Raw genomic sequence first — 20,646 nt, forward strand, 5'->3', positions numbered from 1 at the left:
TTCGCCGTGCGGAGACCCCAACCTATACCGAACTTCGCTTCTCTCCGCCCGTAATAACCTCAATTGCTGATCACTTATGTGGCCGCGTTGTTTCCACTTACTTACGCAAACTAGGAATGGACTGCAGAATCTAAGGATGATCGCAAGATTGCTTTGTACCCTTCATATGCTGGTTCGTTGCAACTGCGAATTTGGAAACAGGCTAAGGGAGAGGTGGTGTTTTAAGATTGTAGTGATTCAAGAACGAGTTCACTTCTAGTCATTCTCCAGTCTAAATACCACGCACTTGTAATTGTACACGGGAAAAATCCAATTTCATCTTTGAGTCGTCGCTTTCGCAAGCTGTGACCACTGTGAAAAAATGAAGCAGCAATGGTGAGTTATGCCCCGACTCATTTCAAGCTGCGCAGTCCAACCACTCCCAGCAGCACGAATGCAGTCGCTCCTCCGCCGAACAAGCCTGCACCGGTTCTGCTCAATTGACCTGAAGCCACCGCAAAGACGATGGAGCCTATATCCAGAGCGTCGGCAGCAAGGCCTGCCCACAATGCGCGCTTCACCTCCTTCCTGTCCTTCTGGGAGCCGTCTGCTGTGAGAAGCAGCTCGCCAAGCACGAGGTCTCGACCACCAACTGCGCGTCCGATCAGAGCTGACTGTGCCGTAACTGGTATGTGGAACAATCCGCCGACGAATCGTGGAGCAATGAGCAATCCTGCACCGAGCACCGCACGAATTGCGCCGAGTGCGGTAATGGCTCCCTTGGCATATGGTTTCATTTCTTGTGCTTGGTCGGGAACGGATCCGTAGCTTTTGATCGACTCGGTTGCTGGCATTTTGTAGGCTTGAAAAGAGTGCGTTTTATGCTCAGGGTAGGTATTGCGTTCAAATATCTTTCAGTCTATGCAAAGCGAGCTGATGTGGTTTGTTGCAGTATGCCTAAGATTGAGACTGAATGTCTATATATACACATTTCTGCATGTCGACATCTCATTACGGCAGGACTGAAGGATCCCGCCATCATAACGCCGACTCCGTTCTGATGGAGTTGCATCTTCTTCGTCGCGCTGTGCAAAGCGCAATACGACGCTCCTAAGCAGGGTTTGAATTTGCAACTTGCTCGAGGTACTGCGGGGACGGGCTGGCCAATCAGCGGCGCCCATCGTCGGCCAGACGTGTTGTGATTGGCCAGCAGCAGAACAATGGCTGTTGCTCTCGTATTCGGCCCTGCAGAGCATAACGTTATGCTTCAAAGCGAATGCTCCGCATCGGCGTGCAGGCTACATTATGGCTTCGCATGCAGGAGGAGATGCTTGTATCAGTTATTCTCGCAATTTTACAACATAACCGACATCCATCCATCCCTACAGACAAAGATCAAGGATGCCCCGCGCAGCCCCACTTTCAACGCCATCCCCAGGCGATCCAGACAGGAAGCGCGTGCTGAACGTGCTGGCACAGAGGAGATATCGTGAGAGAACCAGGGGTTTTGACGAAGAACAGTGTCTAATGACGATACAGGCCAGAGAAAGAAAGAAAAATATGCGATGTTGGAGAAGCAGGCGAAATCGGCGTCCTCGGCGTCTTGCGAATCGTCGTCTCCTGAAAGCGTGTCAGAAATCAGCTCCGGCGAGACGCGTGAAAACACGTACTCCTCAGGAGTGCCGTTGACGAGCGTGCAGGAGAATATTCTCCGTTCAGAAGCTCCTGCCACGATGACGACCAGCGAAGTGGATTTTAATCTAACTGCTTTGCTGGGTCCGACCGATCTTAGCAACTGCTTTGACTTCTCAAACGATCTAGTCCCAGAGATATCGCATAGTAACTATGAGGTATATCAGCCTGCACCTTCGCTTTCCATGGACATGGTCATGGACATCCCCGTGATGAAGACTCTCAAGGCAGGCGCGCTGATCGCCCAGGCTCTGGGCTGTGAACATTTGCTCTGGGACCCGACAAGTCGTTGGACGATTCCAACGCCAACGCTGCCTGGCCTCCCAGAGAACATGCAGCCCACGCCCGCTCAACTGAGCATTCCGCACCATCCGTTGTTCGACATTCTTCCTTGGCCGCAGCTTCGAACGAAACTCATCTGCGTCTTCGCGCTGCCAGAGCATCAGCGTCCGGAAAATGCGCGTGATCCGCTAGCGTTGATGCAGGTCACGTACGACATCGAAGACGAGAAGGATGGGTTTCGTGTCAACGGCGAGGGGAGGGAAAAGGACGACTGGGAGATAGGCGAGGCGTTCTTCAAGAACTGGTGGTGGGCGCTAGATAGGCAGATTGTGGAGTGCAGCAACGCTTGGAGGCAAAGAAGAGGTCAACCTCGGCTGGGTATGAAGAACTATTAATAAGAATTTTTTTTACCATTTTAACGTATAACGAGAGACGACTCTGGATATCGTTAGAACAAATATGTTACAATACACAGATTTATAGTCGTGCTTTAGCGGCACAAATGTCGGCCCACGCCTGTGAATCGAGCCTCTTGTATGCATTGCCGTCAAGCCAGTACACATGTTCGCCAGCCGTCTGTTTCCGTGGGTCCCATGACCTTGTCATCATCACCGTCTTCGCGTGCTTAAACGTCGCGTTTACCTCGATTCTGAACGCAGATTAATATCGAGCATTGAACGGCGATGATGGGACTTACTGCTCGATGAATCGAACCAGCCGCGGAAGCTGGTAAGAAGTCAAGCCTGATTTCTTTAGTCGCGGGTACAGTTGCTCAGCAAATTTGTCTTCTTGTCCCCTATATCCAGTTGCAAGTGTGATCGCGGCAGCGCCTGCTTGACCATCGTACCCACTCAATTTGACCGCATAAACAGTGACGTCTATTACCCCTGGTATCCTCGATATATGTTCTCTGACTTCGCCAGCGCTTACGTTTTCTCCGTTCCACCTGTAGGTGTCACCCGTCCGGTCTCTGAACGAAACCCATCCAGAGCTTTCATTGACGAGAAGATCACCCATTCTTTGATACAAGTCACCTTTCTTGAAAACGTTTGCGAGTAGTTTCTCTTCGTTTGCCTTTGGGTTGTTGAGATATTCGTGGTAAAAATCCATATTTCTAACAAGACCGATAGCTTCGCCAGGCTCCCCGATCTTGGCGCGAACACAAAAGCCGGTCTTCGGGTCTCGCCACGGCATCTCTGTATCCGGATCATAACGGACGAGAACAGTGTCCCGATTGAAGTTGCGGTAGATTGGACCCTGGAAGCCGACCTTGCCTGCACCCTGTCTGCCTCTACTGCAATTGTCGAATTTCGCAAGTCCCTCCGTCGATCTATAAAACTCTCGGATCTCTTCGATGCCGAAGCGTTCCATGAATTTCAGCCAAACGTCGTTCGAGAGCCCATTACCAACTGCGACGCGACAGCGGTGGGCCCGATCGTGTGGCGAAGGAGCAGCCTTCAACAGATAGCGACAGAGTTCTCCAACATATAGAGTTCTCGTCGCACCGCTCTCAACGAGTGAACGACTAAAACCGCTTGCAGAGAATTTTCTTGCCAAACAGAACGATCCTGAATTACCAGCGGAGTATAGCAGGCCCGTGAAGAAACAAGTTCCATGAAACAAGGGCAGGCAGCTGTAGGTGCGTAATGGCTTATATCGCTCTGGAAATCGAGCATCAAGATCAGTGGTCGTGGAAGTGAGGATTAGCAGCCAGTTTTTGATAGATACGGCCTTGGGCTTTCCACTTGTTCCGGACGTGTAGATGAGTGCACCGATGTCTTTCAGCGCCCTGGGAACTGTTTGTACGCGGACTGCTGTGGCCGAAAGCTGTTTCTGCGTAACGGAAATAAAACGATCATCGGAAAGATCGTCGGAGAAGGATCCAACATTCAGACTGAGACAACTTGTGGCCATTCTGTCCTCCTTGAGGACGGGAACGACGTGTTCTATGAGGTCGGGTGTCGCCACAAGAACTGACGCGTTTGCTACACCAAGGCAGTGTAGCAGTGTCTCGTCTATATGCAATGGTCAGTGACATAGTCATGCTCGTGTGAATGGGCTAATTTACTTCTTAAGGCTGTATTTATCATTGCTGGAGCGCTACCAAGCTTACTTATGGCTGCGAGGGCGAAGACCATTTCGGGAGAGTTGCTCATAAAGACTGCTACAAAGCTGTTCTTCCGGACGCCGATGTCATGTAGTACTTGTGCGAAAGCATCCGCTTCTGCACCAAATGTTAGTCTACGAAAATAAATGTCGTATTTTTTTGTGAATTTCGAGCCATCTTTTTGAAGTATCGATAGTATAGTCCTTGCAGTGAATGGACGTACTGAACACATCTATTAGGGCAGACTCACACACCTTTTAAGATTTCTCTATAGGTCCATGTACGGCCCTCGAACCAAAGGCCCTCTGCTGCAGGATCTGCGGTCTGAAGGTGTCCATAGATGCCAGCAACACTCCCGACAGCTTTTATCCGCTGCTCAATTCGTTTTCCAAAGCGCCTGTCAGCCAGTATTTGACCAATATCTCGCGAAAACCCAAAGTGAGCGTCAAGGTAGGCCGCCGTTGCAGCGAAGGCGGCTCCCGCAGTAATGAAGGTCTTAGCACTGATCTTTTCCATGCCCTACAATGAATCAAACTTAAAACATGAACAAGTTAGTCGTCTCAATATTTTACGCCCCGAAGGACGACAAATAGAATACATGTTTAGGAATTCCGAATCTTACCTTGGTCTAAGCCTGGTGGCCGTTGATGTTGACTACCCAATGAGGAAAGGCGGGGTGTGGAGATGCCGATTTCATCTCCCGTGTCCAACTCCACTACTGGTGGCCACCAACGCTTCATTGCCAGTAGACAGCAGCGGTCTAGCCAATTGCTTCTATGCCGCGGTAGTAGCATCTCTTGCCCGAGGCGGTATATTGCAGTATCAAAAGCACGTCTGAGGATCCTTCCAGCACGTAAACCTTTCATATCTTCACACTCGATCAAACATGTCGCAAACTATGCAAAGGCTGCAGCAGGTCGTCTCTCACATTTCACCCACAAAATCAAGGAAAGATGAAATCCTTCAAAAGAATCCCGATGACATAGTCATCACCCTTGCTATTCGCTCAGCCTTGACCAAGGCTCGGGGGGGTGCACTCAGCAGCACCTCGCTCGAGGACCTTCTTGTTGCCATGCTTAGCGGCGTTATTGAACGTGCGAAAATAGATCCTGCACTTGTCGAAGAGATTGTCTTCGGCAATGTGTTGGAGCCGCGTGTAAACTATATCAGCCGTGGCGCAGCCCTGAGCGCTGGTTTCCCTGCTACAACCGCTACTTCGATCGCAAGCCGATGGTGCTCATCAGGTCTTCTCGCAACGCAAAGCGTAGCCAATCAAATTGCTTCTGGAGGCATCGAAGTCGGTCTGGCGGTCGGTGTTGAGAGTATGAGCCAGAATCCTGACGACGGTGCCCCGAATTTCGGCTCCAAGATCTCGACTCATCCAGTCGCTAAAGATATCAGCATGCCCATGGGTTGGACATCTGAAAACCTTGCCCGTGACTTTGACATCACAAGGGAGGAGCAAGATGAGTGGGCAGCCGAGTCGTTTGCTAAGGCTGAGCGAGCGCAGAAGGCGGGCTGGTTCAACGACGAGATCTTCCCCATCACGACGCAGCTCAAAAACCCAAAGACGGGTGAGGTCAAGACTGTCGTCGCCGATCGCGACGATGGTGTGCGCTACGGCACCACCAAGGAAAAGCTCGCGGGCATCAGAAAGGCCTTCCCACAATGGCCTCCATCCACAACTACGGGAGGCAATGCGTCGCAAATCACAGACGGCGCTGCGTGCATTCTCATGATGAAGAGAAGCACAGCTCAACGGCTGGGCCAGCCGATCTTGGGCAAGTATGTTCACAGCACCGTCGCAGGCTTGGAGCCACGGATCATGGGAGCTGGTCCAACTATAGCTGTGCCAAAGCTACTTAAGCAGGTTGGAATCTCGAAGGAGGATGTAGACATCTGGGAGATCAACGAGGCTTTTGGTTCAGTGGTACGTCCGACCAAAGACGCGTAGACTAGCGCGCTAATGTCTTTCCAGCTGGTTCATTGCACAAAAACACTCGGCGTTGATAGGGCGAGGGTCAACCCCAGAGGAGGTGCGATCGCATTGGGTCATCCCTTGGGATGCACCGGTGCACGACAGATTGTGACCGCACTGTCGGAGCTGAAGCGGACGGGCAAGAAGATTGCCGTGACTACCATGTGTGTTGGCACTGTAAGTTTACCATTGTGGCATCTGCGCACTGGCTTCTTCTGACACTTGGATAGGGCATGGGTATGGCCGGGTTGATTGTGTCGGAACAATAAGTGTACGGATTCGCACAGCTGGGACTTCGGTATTTGGTGGGAAGGGCAAGGTGTGTTCTAGTGAAAAAAAAAAAACATGTAGCTCACTTGAGGTTTGGCCAAATTGTACAAAACCAGCGAACTGGCGAAATCTGTTGTGCAGTAGTCAGGCATGTCTTTTTTTACACTCCAAACGTGACGTGCATTGCCATTGAGCGTTTAGAACCTTTAAAATGCCTTGGCGCAATAGATAGCGCTAGGGACCGTAACATTCGATTTCAAGAAAATCAAGTGCCAGGAGTCTAGGAGCTGCTAGGATGATTTGGTAGGTTTTAATTGCAGAAGAAAAGTCTCAGCGGGTCATGCCAGTCGTAGTGCCCAAGTCACGCCATTCGCGGTCAGACAACCATGTGCACTGGTGGTATGGGAACATCCCGTAAGCGCAGTCCGGATAGGATCTCGAGCCTACAATTCGATATCCGCAGCGGATGGAATCCCTCTATGATGTTCTCATGATGATGGCGGCGAAAGTAGAAACGAGCAGTCGACGACATCATGTCCGGACGGCAAGTCATGTTCCCTTTCGTCGGCAAAACCCAACAGCCAATAGGACGCACCCTATTTGGTTTAGCAAATAGCCGACAGCCGTCTAGCAAAGAGACATCACACACAGCTCGGTAGCATCTTGACACCGCAAACACCCACACAATGGCGGCGCTACGCACATCTTCCCGCCTGGCAAGGCAGATAAGAGGTATGTAGAGGTTTCTGGCACTGTTTGAGCCAGCCATTGACGCCAGTCCACCAGCTCCGCAGCTGCTCGCCGCTCGTCGTGCGTACGCCACCGAGGCGTCGACGACACAAGAGCCAGCTCCCAGCAAAGATGCGAAGATGAAGACGTTCAAGGTTTACCGCTGGAACCCGGACACGCCGAATGAGAAGCCGCGTATGCAGACGTACACGCTGGACCTGAACAAGACTGGGCCGATGATGCTGGATGCACTGATTCGCATCAAGAACGAGCTCGATCCGACGCTCACGTTCAGGCGATCGTGTAGAGAGGGCATCTGCGGATCGTGTGCCATGAACATCGATGGCGTGAACACGCTGGCATGCCTGTGCAGGATCCCAACCGACACGACCAAGGAGAGCCGGATCTACCCACTGCCGCACACCTACGTTGTCAAGGACCTCGTGCCGGACATGACGCAGTTCTACAAGCAGTACCGCTCGATCAAACCGTACCTGCAGAGGGACACACCACCGCCTGATGTAGGATAACGAGCTGCCCCATCCCGAAATTGCCGATGAAAAAAGTCGATGAAAGCTGACCGTCTTCGATCTAGGGCCGCGAGAACCGTCAGTCCATTGCCGAACGCAAGAAGCTTGACGGCCTGTACGAGTGCATCCTCTGCGCTTGCTGCTCGACCTCCTGCCCATCGTACTGGTGGAACAGCGAGGAGTATCTTGGCCCGGCCATCCTTCTTCAGTCGTACCGCTGGCTGGCGGACAGTCGAGACGAGCGCAAGGAGCAGCGCAAGGCTGCTTTGGACAACAGCATGAGCCTGTACCGCTGCCACACCATCCTGAACTGTTCAAGGGTGTGCCCCAAGGGCCTGAACCCAGCCCTGGCCATCGCCGAGATCAAGAAGAGCATGTCTTTTGCGTAGATAAGAGAGGAAAGACTGCACATCTGCTGATAAATGGCTTAGTTGGGCGAGAGAAGTGTGCGTGTGTATGATGAAATTATCTGATGAGGCGGCGGCGGCTACTGCTGCGTGAACCTTACGCGTCTCTTTTTTTTGTATGTATCAATGCATCTGCCAAGTACAAAATAGGTCAATTTTTGCATACACATTGCTTCCGTGTCCTGAACAGTGCGGTGATGACTCGCACTACGAACCTGCTACAGACCATAACCACGCAAAAACGGTCTTGCTCTACCAGCGTTTTCATTAAACAAGTGCGCACCGATAGTGCCTATGATACACGCGACCAGAATAAACTCCGTCGTGCCCGAAATGCCCGCGCGACGTGCACCATCTATCATGACTTCTTTTGCTGCGAAGGGCCCATCTCCTTGCTGAAAGCAAAATAGCTGACTTGCAAGCTGGCCACGGCAGATATGCCGACGTACAATATCATAAACAAGAGAATGAAGACGAAGAGACCCATAAACACACCAGGGCTCAGGTACTGGTACTTGTCAAACAACGCTAGGTTGTCCTTGTCGCTGCGCTGAGCGTGAGTAGAGCCTAGTTCGCGCTTCAGATCCGTGTGGAGCACGGATTGGAATGGATCGTCCATCTCGTAGTCGTCTGGGGCGACCTGCTGCTCGGATGGGGTGAAGTCGGCCGAAGGCGGCGTAGTAGTGTAAATGACGGAGTACTTATCACCGCCGACCTCTGAAATGACGGCGTGAAGGAAGGAGTCGTGCTCTGCGAGCTTGGACATGCGGTCGTGGCGAGCGGTGGGCAGGGATGGGAAGCGCACGTAGACTACGCGGGGGTAGACACCATCATTTGGAATGGCGCCAGCTGTTTACCTCTACAGTCAGCATTGGATTTGAGATAGAGCGAAGAGGCAATCACGCCGGGAAGGGTGTGCTCGTACTGGTGGCATCAATCCGAAGCACGTCTGCCTTGCACCGCTCCTGTACCTGTCTTTCGAGACTTCTCGCGTCCAAAAGGCCGGCCACCTCGGGGACGACCCACGTCTCGACGATGCCGGCCGTCTTGTTCAGATACTGGCGAAGATTCGGGCTCGACGAGCCGGCGGAGAAGTCTGAGGCAGACACACCCGGCTGGGCGATGATGATGTACGTGTCGCTTGGGCACGACGAAAGGGCATGCGAAACTTGGTCTGTCAGTGCAGACGACGAGACGAGCTGCGAATGTGCAATTGGGACGTCTGAGATCCTGGATTTTGCGCTGCTCGTTAGGCTCTAGACTCGCTGGTAGGACCGAAAGATAGAGGGAGATTACCTAGTTGTGGAGAAGAGGAAGAATGGCGAGGTGTCCCTGAACGCAGCCGCGATGTGGACGGTGAGGGCGAGCGCCCATATTCTTCGCAGGACCATGTTGGCGACGAGATGTTGGATGCGAATCAAAATCGAGAACGTTTGCTGGCATGGAAATGAGCTTGCAAGCTTCCTGAGAGATATGGTCCGTGCGCTGATATCGAAGGTTGGCGGTTGGCGTGTCTCTCAAGGCAGCATCACGAGTCCGGTCTGGTGCTGTTCTCAATTGGATCGATCATTTGGGTTTGTTTGGAAGTTCTCCAGATATTTCCTGCAGGCCTCCGATCGAAAGGCACAGAAAGACTGGCGGTAGAAAGAGTAAATTTCGCCCGCTTGCGCCCCAGATCGTCCTGGCGACGGGGGCGAGGCGTTTCCTTACTGCGAGGCTGCTAGACCACCGTCGAACGAGCGAGCTTATGAGCCTCTTGCACAAGTGACGTGGGCTCAATCACCACTGTTCTCCTCACACGACTGCAAATCACCCTTTCAGACATGTGGGGCAATGCCCTGTCCTCAGGTTGCTTTCACTTTTGGTCTACGTTGTTGGCCGTGCTCAGGAGGCCAAGTGCCACGGCTGGTCTGGGTCTTGTCCATCCACGGGATTATTTTTCGCTCAGCTGGACCAAGAGCAAAAACCCGAGAGCGAAAGAGGCCAGATCCGAGACTTCACAGCCTTGCACGTCGTCAAATGCCGCAAACTACTAGGGCGTGTAAGGCGCTAGGCAGAATTGATCTCTCCCACACACACACGCACACGCACACAATCACAGTGGGACAGGACAGCGATTGCACTCAGCGCAACGAGTCGCACAGCCTAGGACGAGGGAAAAAGAACTCGCGCGGCAGCAAGTTAGCATCTTGGCCTCCGCTTCGCCAAGCCGCATCATGTAGTGGATTGCCGGTTCGTTCCTCTCAGCAGCATGGCGCCGGTGGAGACGCACGTCACCCGTCAGCCAATGACGGGTCGCCTCCGCCATGGCAATCGGCGTCTCCAAGACGGCCCGCCCGATGAAAACGTCGCAAGTGTGGGTTGGCTCGCTCCAGCCTGGAACTCCCAAGACGTAAACCTACTTAAGTTAAGCAGCATTCCGCGCTGACGAACCTGTCCAGCTATTATCGACATACTTGGAAGTATCTGCTAGCGTTCGGACGTGCGAATGACTGCGCGTACCGCACCCTGCTACATGCTGGCTTCTCCCTCGCCTTTCTAGACGTTCTTTTTCCATTGTTGCTGCCTTCCAATTCTTCGCTCCCCTCTTTCCCTCCTGGCCTTTCCCTACATCGCCGCTGGCCTTCGTCGCATCCGATTCGAATTCCAGCCATGTCCATCCGCAAGGTCCTCGAGTCCCAGCCCTTCCTAATTGCTGCCAATGTGCTTGCCGGGATCCTGTCCATTGTTGTCATTGGCCTGGTCGCCGACAATCTGGCCTGGCTCAGGACGGCCGACGCGAAGACGGGCGTCTCCACCATTGGCTTCAACATTACCGTCAATAACACCGAGACCTTCGACACCGCGCGTGTCGCACATCTGCCTGTCGATGTGCGTACGGGCAGCTACTGGCTTATGCTTGCCGCCGGCATTGGCGGGTTCATCGATGCCGTGCTGCTTGGCGCCATGCAGTGCTGGCGACGTCTCAAGAACGCAAGCCTGCAGGTCGAACACGGAGAGGCAAGTCCATCATTCCCATCTCTGGCCAACCTCTGCCTTTCTCCTTAGACCGCATCTGTTCCCGTTCTCGCGGAAGCCGCTTCCTAACTTGTTTCGCAGACGTACGATCGCAACCTCAAGCCACAGACTCCGCTGAGCATATTCATTGCCGTCTTTGCCCTGTGCCGCTCTCTTGCGGCTACCATTTACGCCTTCCACGAATGGGCCGCCTCTGGCACTTTCACCCCGCAGGAATATCTTCCTCTGACATCCAACGACCGCTACGACCGTGACTTCTTTACGCCGGACGCGTGGAACTGCCAGTACGAGGACTACGTTCTCCAGAACTCGGAGCAGAACAGGCTGCAGAACCTGTGCCAGGAGGGTACAGCTGCACGCACAGTGACTCTCGCTGTGTGCGTTCTGTATGCCTTCGTTGCGTATGGCGTTATATACAGAGCGTACAAGAGAAGGCAGAATGCCAAGCGCTCAGTGCAGTTCAGAGGCTTTGAGGGCGGGGGAAGTGGCACCATGAGAAGCTACATGAGCGACGCGCAGACAGTGGTTGCCGAGGGCAGCGAGCCAAAGACTCCTGAGAAATAAGGGGAGCAGTGCCATTTTATCCGCACTAATTGCTGTATGCAAATTGTAATAAGGCTGGAAACAAAATCTTGCTCTTTGGCTGAGAAATGTGCACTACACACAAAGGGTACGATTGGAAACTCCTTCTATTGAGTTGCAAAGTAGTGCTGATTCTTTTGCAGAATGAATGTTATGACTACATAGAATTACTAGGGGCCACATGTAATGATATCCTTTGCTTTCCATTGCCGCGGGTCAAGTCTGGCTGGAGTCCAGATGCTTCATACAGTTCTCCTTGTCGACGGTTCACACGCTAATTTTCTTTTGATTGTGAACACAATCAAACACGCCAATCTCTGCACGCTGCCCTTGTACATCTGTTGCAGCAAGTAGTCAAGAAAGAAGGTCAAACAGAAATGGCTGCATGGTGTTGACAGGATTGTTTTAATCTGTTACTATCTCGTCCAGCTGGGACTCGAGCTCAGCTGAGAAAATGCCGTATTCTTTCTTACCTACTGACGGAAGGATGATCCAAAGTAGAACTCACGATCCCTTTCCACCTCCCGCCTCCCATTTGTTCTCTTTGATCATCGACGTTTCTTTTTTCCTATTGCGAAGCTTTCAACCTAGAGAGAATGGCCCAGGTACCTAACGAACATGTTCAGTCCACAATTGATGCATGAAGTGGCCGTACTTTGGAGGTTTCTCATGTGGGAAATTACATTTTTAAAGTTGCGTCTATGCAAGCGGACCAGTTTCGATTTCGCAGTTCGAGCACATACCCTACGGATCACCGCGAGGCGCGATGTGAAGCCAGCAATTTACCCGGGAGGTGCCCGTGGAGCCTGCTCGTGTTTACAGCTATTGCGTTTTGCAGCGCTTGCGAGCGTCAAATGGTGTAGAATCCGACTTGTTTTCAGGTCGAGGGAAGATCATTTTTAGACTTGCGCAAACGGCGATTTGCGAAGGCTCGACGTGAATGTAAAGGGTGGATCACTGGCCGAAGAAGTAGTTCGTGGATTGCGCAAGCGTGAAGAATAAAAGGATTGGACAACCCAAAAATCTGTGCTGACCACAACTGTGACTCTCAGTGCTAAGACCTGCCCGAAATTCTCAATAAACGAGCCAGCAAGCACGCACCGAACTTGCGTAGCACAGCATACCAGCTCTCATTTACATAGAGCTACATAACGGGGTATCAATGAATTTGTCATAATCAGAGTGTGCTCTTCATCACGTTGCCGATTCAGCTTCAGATGCTTCGCGTGCAGCAGCCTCAGCCTCTTCCCTCCTGATCTTCTCTTCCAGCCGTTTCTTCTCTGCGTTCTTGAGCCTGATCATGGTGATCTCCTCTAGACTAGGGCTGTTGACGCTTTTGGAAAACGGGCTATTTAGAGGCGTGTTGAAGCTGCTAGATTTGAAGGAGGCAAAAGAGGGCACCTTACGAAGACCTCCGTCGCCGTCACCGCTGGTGGAAGGCTTCATTCCCGTGGATGGAGTAGTGGGCGCAGAGTCGAGGCCGGGGAAAGCCCTTCGTGCCTCATGCCGCGGTCTTTGCGGCGTCTCTGTCGCTGGCCGCGTGACGTTCTCTTGCTCACCCGTAGGAGACTGCGAAGACTTTGGACGACTTTCGGGCAAGCCAATGTCAGGTTCCCTTCCCTCCGCCCACTCGACACTCTCAATAACAGCCCAATCATGGCCCAAGTTCTTCTTTGCATCCGCGACGGCAGCGTGTGCCCCTACTATGGAAGAGAACATGACCATGGCATTTCCCATGAGCTGCTTTTTCTTCGAGTCGCCCACACGCACCTTTCGATCTTTCATTATGAGCGCGCTCTCGACTGCCCCAAACTGAGAGAAGAGTTCCGTTACCTGCGCTTTGTCCAGAGTCTCGCCTGCGCCTTCGCGTCGCCAGCGCACCTTCACCGTGCGCTGGAGCTCAGGTACATTGGAGCCCCCGGTGGAAGCAGTCCTCTCTGAACCTGCTGCAGCTTCAGGGAGAGATTCCTCTATGTCGGCGTTCTTCTGCATCTCCTTGCGCAGTGCCTCTTCTCTCTCCATGCGACGCCTCCTTCCGTCCTCCTGCAGTCTTTTAAGCTCCCGCTCCAGTTTCTCCTCAGCATCCATCTCTTCCCTCTTTCTCTTCAACGCACCGCTTTCCCTTCTCTCCAGGTCCTCCATCATGGTGCGGCGCTTTCCCTCAAAGACTTCTCGCTGTCGCCTCTTGTGCTCGCGCGCTAGCCTCGCATTGTCATATGCGGCTTTCGCCGCGGGATCAGATAGCACATCGAACGCTATCTGAAGAAGATGGAACCTGTTCACGGCATCGGGGTCGTCCTTGTGCTTGTCCGGGTGGTGTTTGAGCGCAGTTCGACGATATGCGCGTCGAATGTCCGCGTCGGCACTGGCAGGGTGAATTCCCTCGCCCAGGAGGGCGTAAAAATCCTGGTCGCTTTTTGCATGCTCGAGAAGGTCATCGCTAGACATTGTGGCAAGTTCCTGGGGAAGGTGGCGTGAAGAGAAAAAGGACCGTGATATTGGACCGCTCGGTGCCTAGAGGCGGCCTCTGCCGATTTAAAAAGTTCCCGCCGAAATGCGCCACTCTTGCATCTCCGAGACCTACGTCTTCAAACACCACATTCGAGTGTTATATCATTCCGTTCAGCGAATCCCTCTCCGACCTTCCCTTTTCTTCGTCTCTCTGCAAAGAAACGCTGAACCCAAACGCCATCCGTTTCCGTGCACCAGATGCTTCTATGCGCTCTGCGACACTTGTAATCCGTTTCAGCGTCTCATCCCACTTTGACAACGATATATCTTCACCATGTCTGAGAGAAAAGTCCTGCAGAAATACTACCCCCCGGACTTCGATCCTTCGAAGCTCACGAGAGAACGGGGTCCCAAGCGAAGCGGTCCGAAGCAGATAACTATTCGGTTGATGGCGCCCTTTTCTATGCGCTGTACCTCATGCGGCGAATTCATATACAAAGGTCGCAAGTTCAACGCGCGCAAGGAAACAGCGGAGGAGCGGTACTTAGATTTGCCAATTTATCGTTTTTATATCAAATGTACGCGATGCTCGGGCGAGATCGTGTTCAAAACAGATCCGCGCAACATGGACTACACGTGCGAGCGTGGAGCTAAACGAAATTTCGAGGTCTGGCGGGAGCCCAAGGAGGAAATTAGCGATGAAGCACATCTGGATCAACTGGAGGCCATGGAAGCAGCGGCTGCAGGGGAGAAGGAGGCAGATACGATGCAGGCGTTGGAGGAGAGGACCAAGGAAGCCAAGAATGAGATGGCAATCGCTGATGCCTTGGACGACATAAGAACGAGAAATGCAAGGAGGGAAGCAAAAGCAAAGGAAGGAGCTGATATTGTCATTTCGGACATTATTGACGCAGAGAGAGAGCGGTTGGAGAGGGAGGATGAAGAAGCTGCAAAAGCTGCATTCCTAAGCGCCACAGGTGAAAGGATAAAACGCTACGTGCCTGAGGATGGTGAAGAATCAGAGTTCAACGGGAACGGCGTAAATTGGGGCAATGGAAATACTGGTTCTTCTGGATTTACTTTCAAGAAAACAGCAAAACCGAAGAAGGATTACGCGGCTGCATTGGGTGTCAAAAAGAGCATTGAAAAAGCTGCGACGAACGCGTCTGCACCACCGGACGCTGAAAAACATAACACTGCTCCGACAACTGCTACGAAACCGCCGGCACTGCTTGCCGGCTATGACTCAGACAGCGATTGAGTGCGCCGCGGACATAGTACTCAAAGATGTTGAAACAGGCTAAACCGCCTATATTTTGTCTATACGACGATAAAACGATAGCCATGCATGAGCCGTCCTTGCTAGAGTTGAATTGAGCATAGGCTTATTTCCCGAGCTGGCTCTTATAGCAAGCAGAGTGAGGAAAAAAAAAGACATGCTGCTGCTTCAGTCTTCCATAATGGAAAGAGCTCACGCGTGGGTACAAATATTATAGTTGTAGTCACGAAGCAATGTTGAACGTTGCTGCCGCGAAGCGAAATAACACGCATCGATCATCACAGATTTCTGAACGAGATCAATCTCGACTTCATGATACTATAGCCGCGGCTTCTCTCTTTCGCTGTACTCGTCCGAAACCTGAACTACAGCGCGACCCCACACCTTATGCTCGGCCAGATCGTTCAACGCTCGGGGTAAACTGTCGAGACCCAAGTATTTCTGGTCGTAAACGACAGCCTTTATAGCTCCTTGTTCAACCATGTCGTCGAAGTCTCGCCAGATCTTGATGACATCTTCGGGACGCTGCCGACCATGCTCGCCGAACCTATAGCCAAAAACTGCGGCGCTCTTCAGCAGTATCCGATTCATGCGCACTTTCTCGATGTCGCCGCCCCTTCCCGCAAAACCGACAATAACGACCCTTCCGGCATATCGACAGCATTTGAGCGACGATTCGACCATGCCCACTGCGTCGTACACCAGATCCACGCCGCCTCCAGTGGCCTCCTTGACTTTGTCCTCCCAATTGGGCAGATCATACCTAACGCATTGGTCCACCCCCAAATCCTTCATCATTGTTTCCTTTCGCTTGTCCTTACCAACAAGCGCAACAACCTTGGCTCCGAGTTTCTTTGCAATCTGGACCGCCATCGTGCCGAGTCCGCCGGTCGCTCCGGTAACAAGCACCCAACTCCCTTCTCTCACGGGTCCCGCCCACCAGAAGCATCCCAAAGAGGTCGCCCCACTCGCGCCTACGCTGCAAGCTTCTGCAGCAGTCCACCCCTTCGGCACTTTCCGCACAACTCCAGTCCGCTTCTTTAGGTCAATTACGACATACTCGGCATATGCACCAAACGAGCCGCCGTACACTTGGTCACCCTTTGCAAATCCCGACCCGGGTGGAGCGGACACAACTACGCCTGCGAAATCTGAGCCTAGCGTGAAAGGAGGTTTGGCATGGCGGCGGTTGTTCTGGTGAAGCCCCCGTGCGTAGAGCAAGTCTACGTGTGTCGGCGAAATGTGGGTTGTGCGGATGACGAGGCTGTGGGCGTTGGTCTTGGGGAACGGTATCTTAGTTACTCTGAGTTCTTTATGGGACTAGGATATTCTTTCCGTCAGATTGTGTCCTGTCGCTTCAGAGGTTGCACATTTTCGATCTGGGCCACATACCTTGACGAATTCTTTAAGGTGAATTGCGTTCATGGACTCCGGTAGTAACGCCATTTTAGATACAGCCGCGACAGCGCACACGTTTCTTGGGACGGCTACATTGCGCTGATAGGTAGGCGCATTTAAAGATATCAAATTGGAGGTTCAACGGTTACTAGGACCGAGGTCCATGACGTTCGGTCTTGCTCTGGCTTTTCCGGTATCAGCAAAATGTGGGGTTGCGACAGGGGGGAAATTGATCTTCCGGGGTGTGACCTCAACGAAGAACGCAGCTTGTCTGCTCTCAAACCATCACGATTAACTGTCTGTTGTGTGCGTCAATGACGAAATATGAGCCTTATAGTTAGCAAGAACTTCTCGAGGAGCTCGGCCATCTTACGTTTCGTCCTCAGGTCATTCATTAGATGTGCTTACACAGGATCAACTAAAGTGGAAGCAAAAGGTCTTCTTGGCTAAAGAGCTTTGGAAACGTGCATTGGCCCATTTCAACTTCGCATGAACCACACACACTCTCTCTGTGCATATTCTGAAAAGAAAGCCACTAGATCTTTCGTAGTCATTTTTCTATTTCTTAATCGAGGTCGTCGTGCCGAACGCTGGAATCCCAAACAACATATATGATTAGCTTTTCGAAGTGTTTTAATAATTAGGATTCTGTACTCTTTCCAAGACGCTGACTTCAACGATGATACATCACCTTGGACAGGAGTTGAGCTCACCGGAAAATGTCATTGGAAGGTTTGATGTCAAACTTCATCGAGGTTCGAAAGGATGTGGTCGAGTCGAGATTGTGGATCTATATTTGCAGAATCTGACAAGACAGCAAGATCAATCCTGGCAGCCACAAAGCCCCTGAAAATGGGCTTTGTTTTATACAATAGTACTACCAATAACATCATCCCTGAGAGACGACAACAGGTCAAAGGTACATGATAGTTTCGGAAGGCAGTGTGTCCGGGGTATATTTAATTTTTTCTAGGGTGTCCGCATAAGCCCATTACTCATCGTTGACGTCTTAGATATCATTCCACCTGATCTTCCGATCCGAGACTCAAACAAATACATAGAGAAAGACGGTTCATGCTCGCCACCCAACAAATCAATTAGAGGAAATATTCATATTTTCGTATCTAGAAGGGAGCTTCAAAAATCTTTGTCTCCTCTCGTCTCGCTTTTCCGTGGTTAAGCGTGTCGTAGAGTCATCGAAGACAAAAAAAAAAAGGGAAAGGAAGAAGAAAAAAGCGTGGATGCACCAAGTCTTGAGGAAAGGACAACAGCTTTCAAGGATTATCGTGCGGTCTCGTAGTCACCGTTGGTGTGCACTTGTACTTGCCACACAACGCAATTATCGGAGCATGGCGCTGCATCAGGCGAATGTGCGCATATTCGCGCCGGGAGATACGAACGACTCGATGCAGGCGGGTCAATTCACCAAGGGCGAGCTCGAGCTGAAAGACCTTGTGCCGAATCCCCTGGATCAATTCCACGCGTGGTTCAAGCAGGCGCGAGCCGCGGGCGTTAGCCACCCGGAGACGGTAACGATGTCGACGGCGGAGCTGCCGTCCGGGCGGGTGTCTGCGCGCGTGGTGTACATGAAGGAGCTAGACGACCGTGGATTCGTCGTCTTCTCGAACTGGGGAACGAGCCGCAAAGCGGCCGACATCGCCACGAACCCGCACGCGGCGCTGACGTTCTGGTGGCAGGACTTGGAGCGTCAGGTGCGCGTCGAGGGCCGCACCGAGCGGCTTACGAGGGAGGAAAGCCAGATCTACTACGACACTCGCATCCGCGGCAGCAGGATAGGCGCGTGGGCGAGCCGGCAGAGCACGGTGCTGAGGGACCGTCGCGAGCTCGACGAGCAGGTGGCGGCGATCGAGAAGCGTTTCGAAAGCCAGGACCGCATTCCCGTTCCGGACTTTTGGGGTGGCATGAGGATCGTGCCGGACGTGATGGAGTTCTGGCAGGGTCGGGAGAGCAGGCTCCACGATCGGTTCAGGTTCACGAAGGACGAGAGCAGCGAACATGGTTGGCGCGTGGAGCGCTTGAGCCCGTAGAGTGAACAATCATAGCAGTCCTGTTTACCCGTGACGCTTCTATCCCCAACATCCGCTCCGCAATGTCTAACTACTGCGTCGGTATTGCTTCCTCTTCTTTCTCATCACCTCGCACACGTGTGTAATCACACGGGGCGAACTCTTCACCTTCACTACAGCCACCACCCAAAAGTCGCCCGTCTGCCCCTGCAGAATCGTCAACATGTCCTTGTAGTTGTCCTCTCGGATGCAATGTAAGCTCGTTACCATGTGCGGCCAGAACCACCTGCACAGATACAAGCTGACATCCGCTGCCTCTGGCTGCGCTTTCCTCGCCGCCAACAGAGTTCTTCTTCCTCGGCCGTCGAACGCGAGCTCAGTTGAGCATGTCAGGATGTCCGCGCCGAATCTTGCGGAGCTTCTGCAGATCGTGTCAGCGCGATCGTCGGGCACAAGGGCCACGAGGACCGGAAATTCCGTGGCAGAGGGACGATCTCCCCGCGCTTGCGGCGGCATCGCGAGCAGAAGGCGTGCGCACGGAGCCGCTCTCTCCGCGATCGTGGCGACGGCGGGCGGCTCGCCGTCTTTGTGGCTGCCGCTCAGGCACATGCGCTCTGCAGGAGCCGTCCGTGACGTCGTCGTCGACGCACACACGCTCGACTCGCACGTGGCCGTCCAAACCTTCCGTCGTCTGAAGGCGTCCTTGTCTTCTGCGACGGAGCCGGAGCTGTGTCGACGGCTACGGCCAGTCGGATAGTACGCCGTCCCACGTACATTCCTCCTGCAGACTCGGCACCTTGGTGGAAGGAGATGGTGGATGAAACAGCGACGGGTTGAACGGGCGAGAACGAGCGGGTCTCTGTGCCCTTCCCACGGTCAGTTTCCTCGTTGCGGACGTCCGCCGTCACGAGTCCGCCGTTGCAAAGTTTCCGAGCCACGAGAAGGACGGAGGGCGGCAGGCTTAGGCACCGCGGACGTCGCGTAGGTTGGAACCGACATAGCGTGCTTTGGTCACTTACTTCAAAATCACACACGTGGATAGCCACAGGGGAAGCGCGTGCGTCCATGTATGCATATGTATATACACATGCTGTACTGCTGCCGACCACTAGGTCATTCATCGTGCTCTCATCGTACCCGTGTCCGTGATCCGCTGCGTGAAAGCTTTCTTTTACGTGATGTCTCATCCGTTCGAAAACTGCATTGTCACACGCCGTCTGCTGGCGACCGAGCAAAGCGCTTGATACGCTGTGCCCGAGCATTACACAGCACTGTCCTGCCGGTCCGAGAATCCCGCGCCTCTAACCAAGCGGCGAGGAATCCTCGAACGTCGGACTTCCGTGGAACGTGAAAGGGGAAAGGTTCGATGGCGAGCCATCGTTTTGCAGATCCAAACCGCGAGATCTTTCATGATGTTGCAAACCCGCGGCGGGTCCCACTCCCCTTTCCTCGTCCTGGGAAAGACGAGATTGCACACAGGGTCAGCAACCGGTCTTTGGTATGGTCGCGAAGAATCTCTGGGGCTCGGAGAGACCTCCAAAAGCGGGAGCAGAAAGGGACCTCACGAACTCGCTCGTCGAAGCGGGCTACGGGCGGGGGGATGCGGACTGATCAGTCTAGCGGAGGAGTAACACAGTAGAGCTCGGAGTTCGGCAACAGGCTTATCTGCAAGGGAAGAGAGATTGGAAAGGGGGGGGGAAAAGGGCGGGCCACAGCGAAAGGTGCAGGATGCGGACGGTGACTCTCGACGAGGACGATCTGCTACAGGCAGTACATGGCTCAAGGTTAGCCCGAAGATCCGAGTATAAGAGATGTATGATCTTTCATCGAGGCAATCTCCCCTGACACGAGCGCTTTGATATCAGGCCGAGTAAGGGCCTGGTAGGGGAGAGGGAAGGGAGGGGGCGGCCTTGCAGC

At 53.0% G+C, this 20,646-nt stretch overlaps 12 protein-coding genes across 15 annotated transcripts; 6 read left to right on the top strand and 6 right to left on the bottom strand.

Annotated features, from left to right (window-relative positions):
• Positions 1-257: 257 nt before the first annotated feature.
• On the bottom strand, positions 258-1,056 carry PV09_07130 (uncharacterized protein). The gene has a single exon (XM_016360856.1). It carries the CDS (start codon positions 831-833, stop codon positions 393-395), a length of 441 nt encoding a protein of 146 aa, XP_016211228.1. The 5' UTR covers positions 834-1,056; the 3' UTR covers positions 258-392.
• A 193-nt stretch (positions 1,057-1,249) lies between these two features.
• Positions 1,250-2,435, top strand: PV09_07131 (uncharacterized protein). Its single transcript, XM_016360857.1, has 2 exons — positions 1,250-1,468; positions 1,519-2,435. The coding sequence occupies exons 1-2, from the start codon at positions 1,381-1,383 to the stop codon at positions 2,346-2,348; spliced, it is 918 nt and encodes a 305-aa protein (XP_016211229.1). The 5' UTR covers positions 1,250-1,380; the 3' UTR covers positions 2,349-2,435.
• Positions 2,344-6,801, bottom strand: PV09_07132. Of its 3 annotated transcripts, none has more exons than XM_016360859.1 (5): positions 6,395-6,801; positions 4,315-6,195; positions 4,022-4,177; positions 2,651-3,968; positions 2,344-2,602 (listed from the first exon to the last, which is right to left on the bottom strand). In XM_016360859.1, the coding sequence occupies exons 2-5, from the start codon at positions 4,574-4,576 to the stop codon at positions 2,431-2,433; spliced, it is 1,908 nt and encodes a 635-aa protein (XP_016211231.1). In that variant the 5' UTR covers positions 4,577-6,195; positions 6,395-6,801; the 3' UTR covers positions 2,344-2,430. The 3 variants fall into 3 exon arrangements, with proteins under 3 accessions (XP_016211231.1, XP_016211232.1, XP_016211230.1); XM_016360860.1 differs by having other exon boundaries at positions 4,311-4,594; positions 4,683-6,801; XM_016360858.1 differs by having other exon boundaries at positions 4,315-6,801.
• PV09_07133 (uncharacterized protein) lies at positions 4,805-6,490 on the top strand. The gene is made up of 3 exons (XM_016360861.1): positions 4,805-5,990; positions 6,039-6,215; positions 6,269-6,490. The coding sequence occupies exons 1-3, from the start codon at positions 4,947-4,949 to the stop codon at positions 6,305-6,307; spliced, it is 1,260 nt and encodes a 419-aa protein (XP_016211233.1). The 5' UTR covers positions 4,805-4,946; the 3' UTR covers positions 6,308-6,490.
• PV09_07134 (succinate dehydrogenase [ubiquinone] iron-sulfur subunit, mitochondrial) lies at positions 6,743-8,143 on the top strand. The gene is made up of 3 exons (XM_016360862.1): positions 6,743-7,040; positions 7,095-7,558; positions 7,633-8,143. Exons 1-3 carry the CDS (start codon positions 6,995-6,997, stop codon positions 7,954-7,956), a joined length of 834 nt encoding a protein of 277 aa, XP_016211234.1. The 5' UTR covers positions 6,743-6,994; the 3' UTR covers positions 7,957-8,143.
• On the bottom strand, positions 8,013-9,680 carry PV09_07135 (uncharacterized protein). The gene is made up of 3 exons (XM_016360863.1): positions 9,271-9,680; positions 8,900-9,204; positions 8,013-8,823 (listed from the first exon to the last, which is right to left on the bottom strand). Exons 1-3 carry the CDS (start codon positions 9,363-9,365, stop codon positions 8,333-8,335), a joined length of 891 nt encoding a protein of 296 aa, XP_016211235.1. The 5' UTR covers positions 9,366-9,680; the 3' UTR covers positions 8,013-8,332.
• A 679-nt stretch (positions 9,681-10,359) lies between these two features.
• PV09_07136 lies at positions 10,360-12,396 on the top strand. Of its 2 annotated transcripts, XM_016360865.1 has the most exons (3): positions 10,360-10,974; positions 11,074-11,662; positions 11,718-12,396. In XM_016360865.1, exons 1-2 carry the CDS (start codon positions 10,627-10,629, stop codon positions 11,554-11,556), a joined length of 831 nt encoding a protein of 276 aa, XP_016211237.1. In that variant the 5' UTR covers positions 10,360-10,626; the 3' UTR covers positions 11,557-11,662; positions 11,718-12,396. The 2 variants fall into 2 exon arrangements, with proteins under 2 accessions (XP_016211237.1, XP_016211236.1); XM_016360864.1 differs by having other exon boundaries at positions 11,074-12,396.
• Positions 12,397-12,429: 33 nt separating this feature from the next.
• Positions 12,430-14,054, bottom strand: PV09_07137 (uncharacterized protein). The gene has a single exon (XM_016360866.1). The coding sequence runs from the start codon at positions 14,020-14,022 to the stop codon at positions 12,769-12,771; it is 1,254 nt and encodes a 417-aa protein (XP_016211238.1). The 5' UTR covers positions 14,023-14,054; the 3' UTR covers positions 12,430-12,768.
• A 97-nt stretch (positions 14,055-14,151) lies between these two features.
• Positions 14,152-15,973, top strand: PV09_07138 (uncharacterized protein). Its single transcript, XM_016360867.1, has one exon. It carries the CDS (start codon positions 14,360-14,362, stop codon positions 15,284-15,286), a length of 927 nt encoding a protein of 308 aa, XP_016211239.1. The 5' UTR covers positions 14,152-14,359; the 3' UTR covers positions 15,287-15,973.
• PV09_07139 (uncharacterized protein) lies at positions 15,451-17,583 on the bottom strand. The gene is made up of 3 exons (XM_016360868.1): positions 17,416-17,583; positions 16,697-17,292; positions 15,451-16,624 (listed from the first exon to the last, which is right to left on the bottom strand). Exons 2-3 carry the CDS (start codon positions 16,748-16,750, stop codon positions 15,623-15,625), a joined length of 1,056 nt encoding a protein of 351 aa, XP_016211240.1. The 5' UTR covers positions 16,751-17,292; positions 17,416-17,583; the 3' UTR covers positions 15,451-15,622.
• A 131-nt stretch (positions 17,584-17,714) lies between these two features.
• Positions 17,715-18,827, top strand: PV09_07140 (pyridoxamine 5'-phosphate oxidase). The gene has a single exon (XM_016360869.1). The coding sequence runs from the start codon at positions 17,944-17,946 to the stop codon at positions 18,748-18,750; it is 807 nt and encodes a 268-aa protein (XP_016211241.1). The 5' UTR covers positions 17,715-17,943; the 3' UTR covers positions 18,751-18,827.
• A 469-nt stretch (positions 18,828-19,296) lies between these two features.
• Positions 19,297-20,570, bottom strand: PV09_07141 (uncharacterized protein). The gene is made up of 2 exons (XM_016360870.1): positions 19,749-20,570; positions 19,297-19,595 (listed from the first exon to the last, which is right to left on the bottom strand). Exons 1-2 carry the CDS (start codon positions 19,989-19,991, stop codon positions 19,329-19,331), a joined length of 510 nt encoding a protein of 169 aa, XP_016211242.1. The 5' UTR covers positions 19,992-20,570; the 3' UTR covers positions 19,297-19,328.
• Positions 20,571-20,646: the final 76 nt, after the last annotated feature.

The sequence above is a fragment of the Verruconis gallopava genome (assembly GCF_000836295.1).
Source record: "Verruconis gallopava strain CBS 43764 unplaced genomic scaffold supercont1.27, whole genome shotgun sequence".
In the NCBI taxonomy this organism is placed as follows: domain Eukaryota; kingdom Fungi; phylum Ascomycota; class Dothideomycetes; order Venturiales; family Sympoventuriaceae; genus Verruconis; species Verruconis gallopava.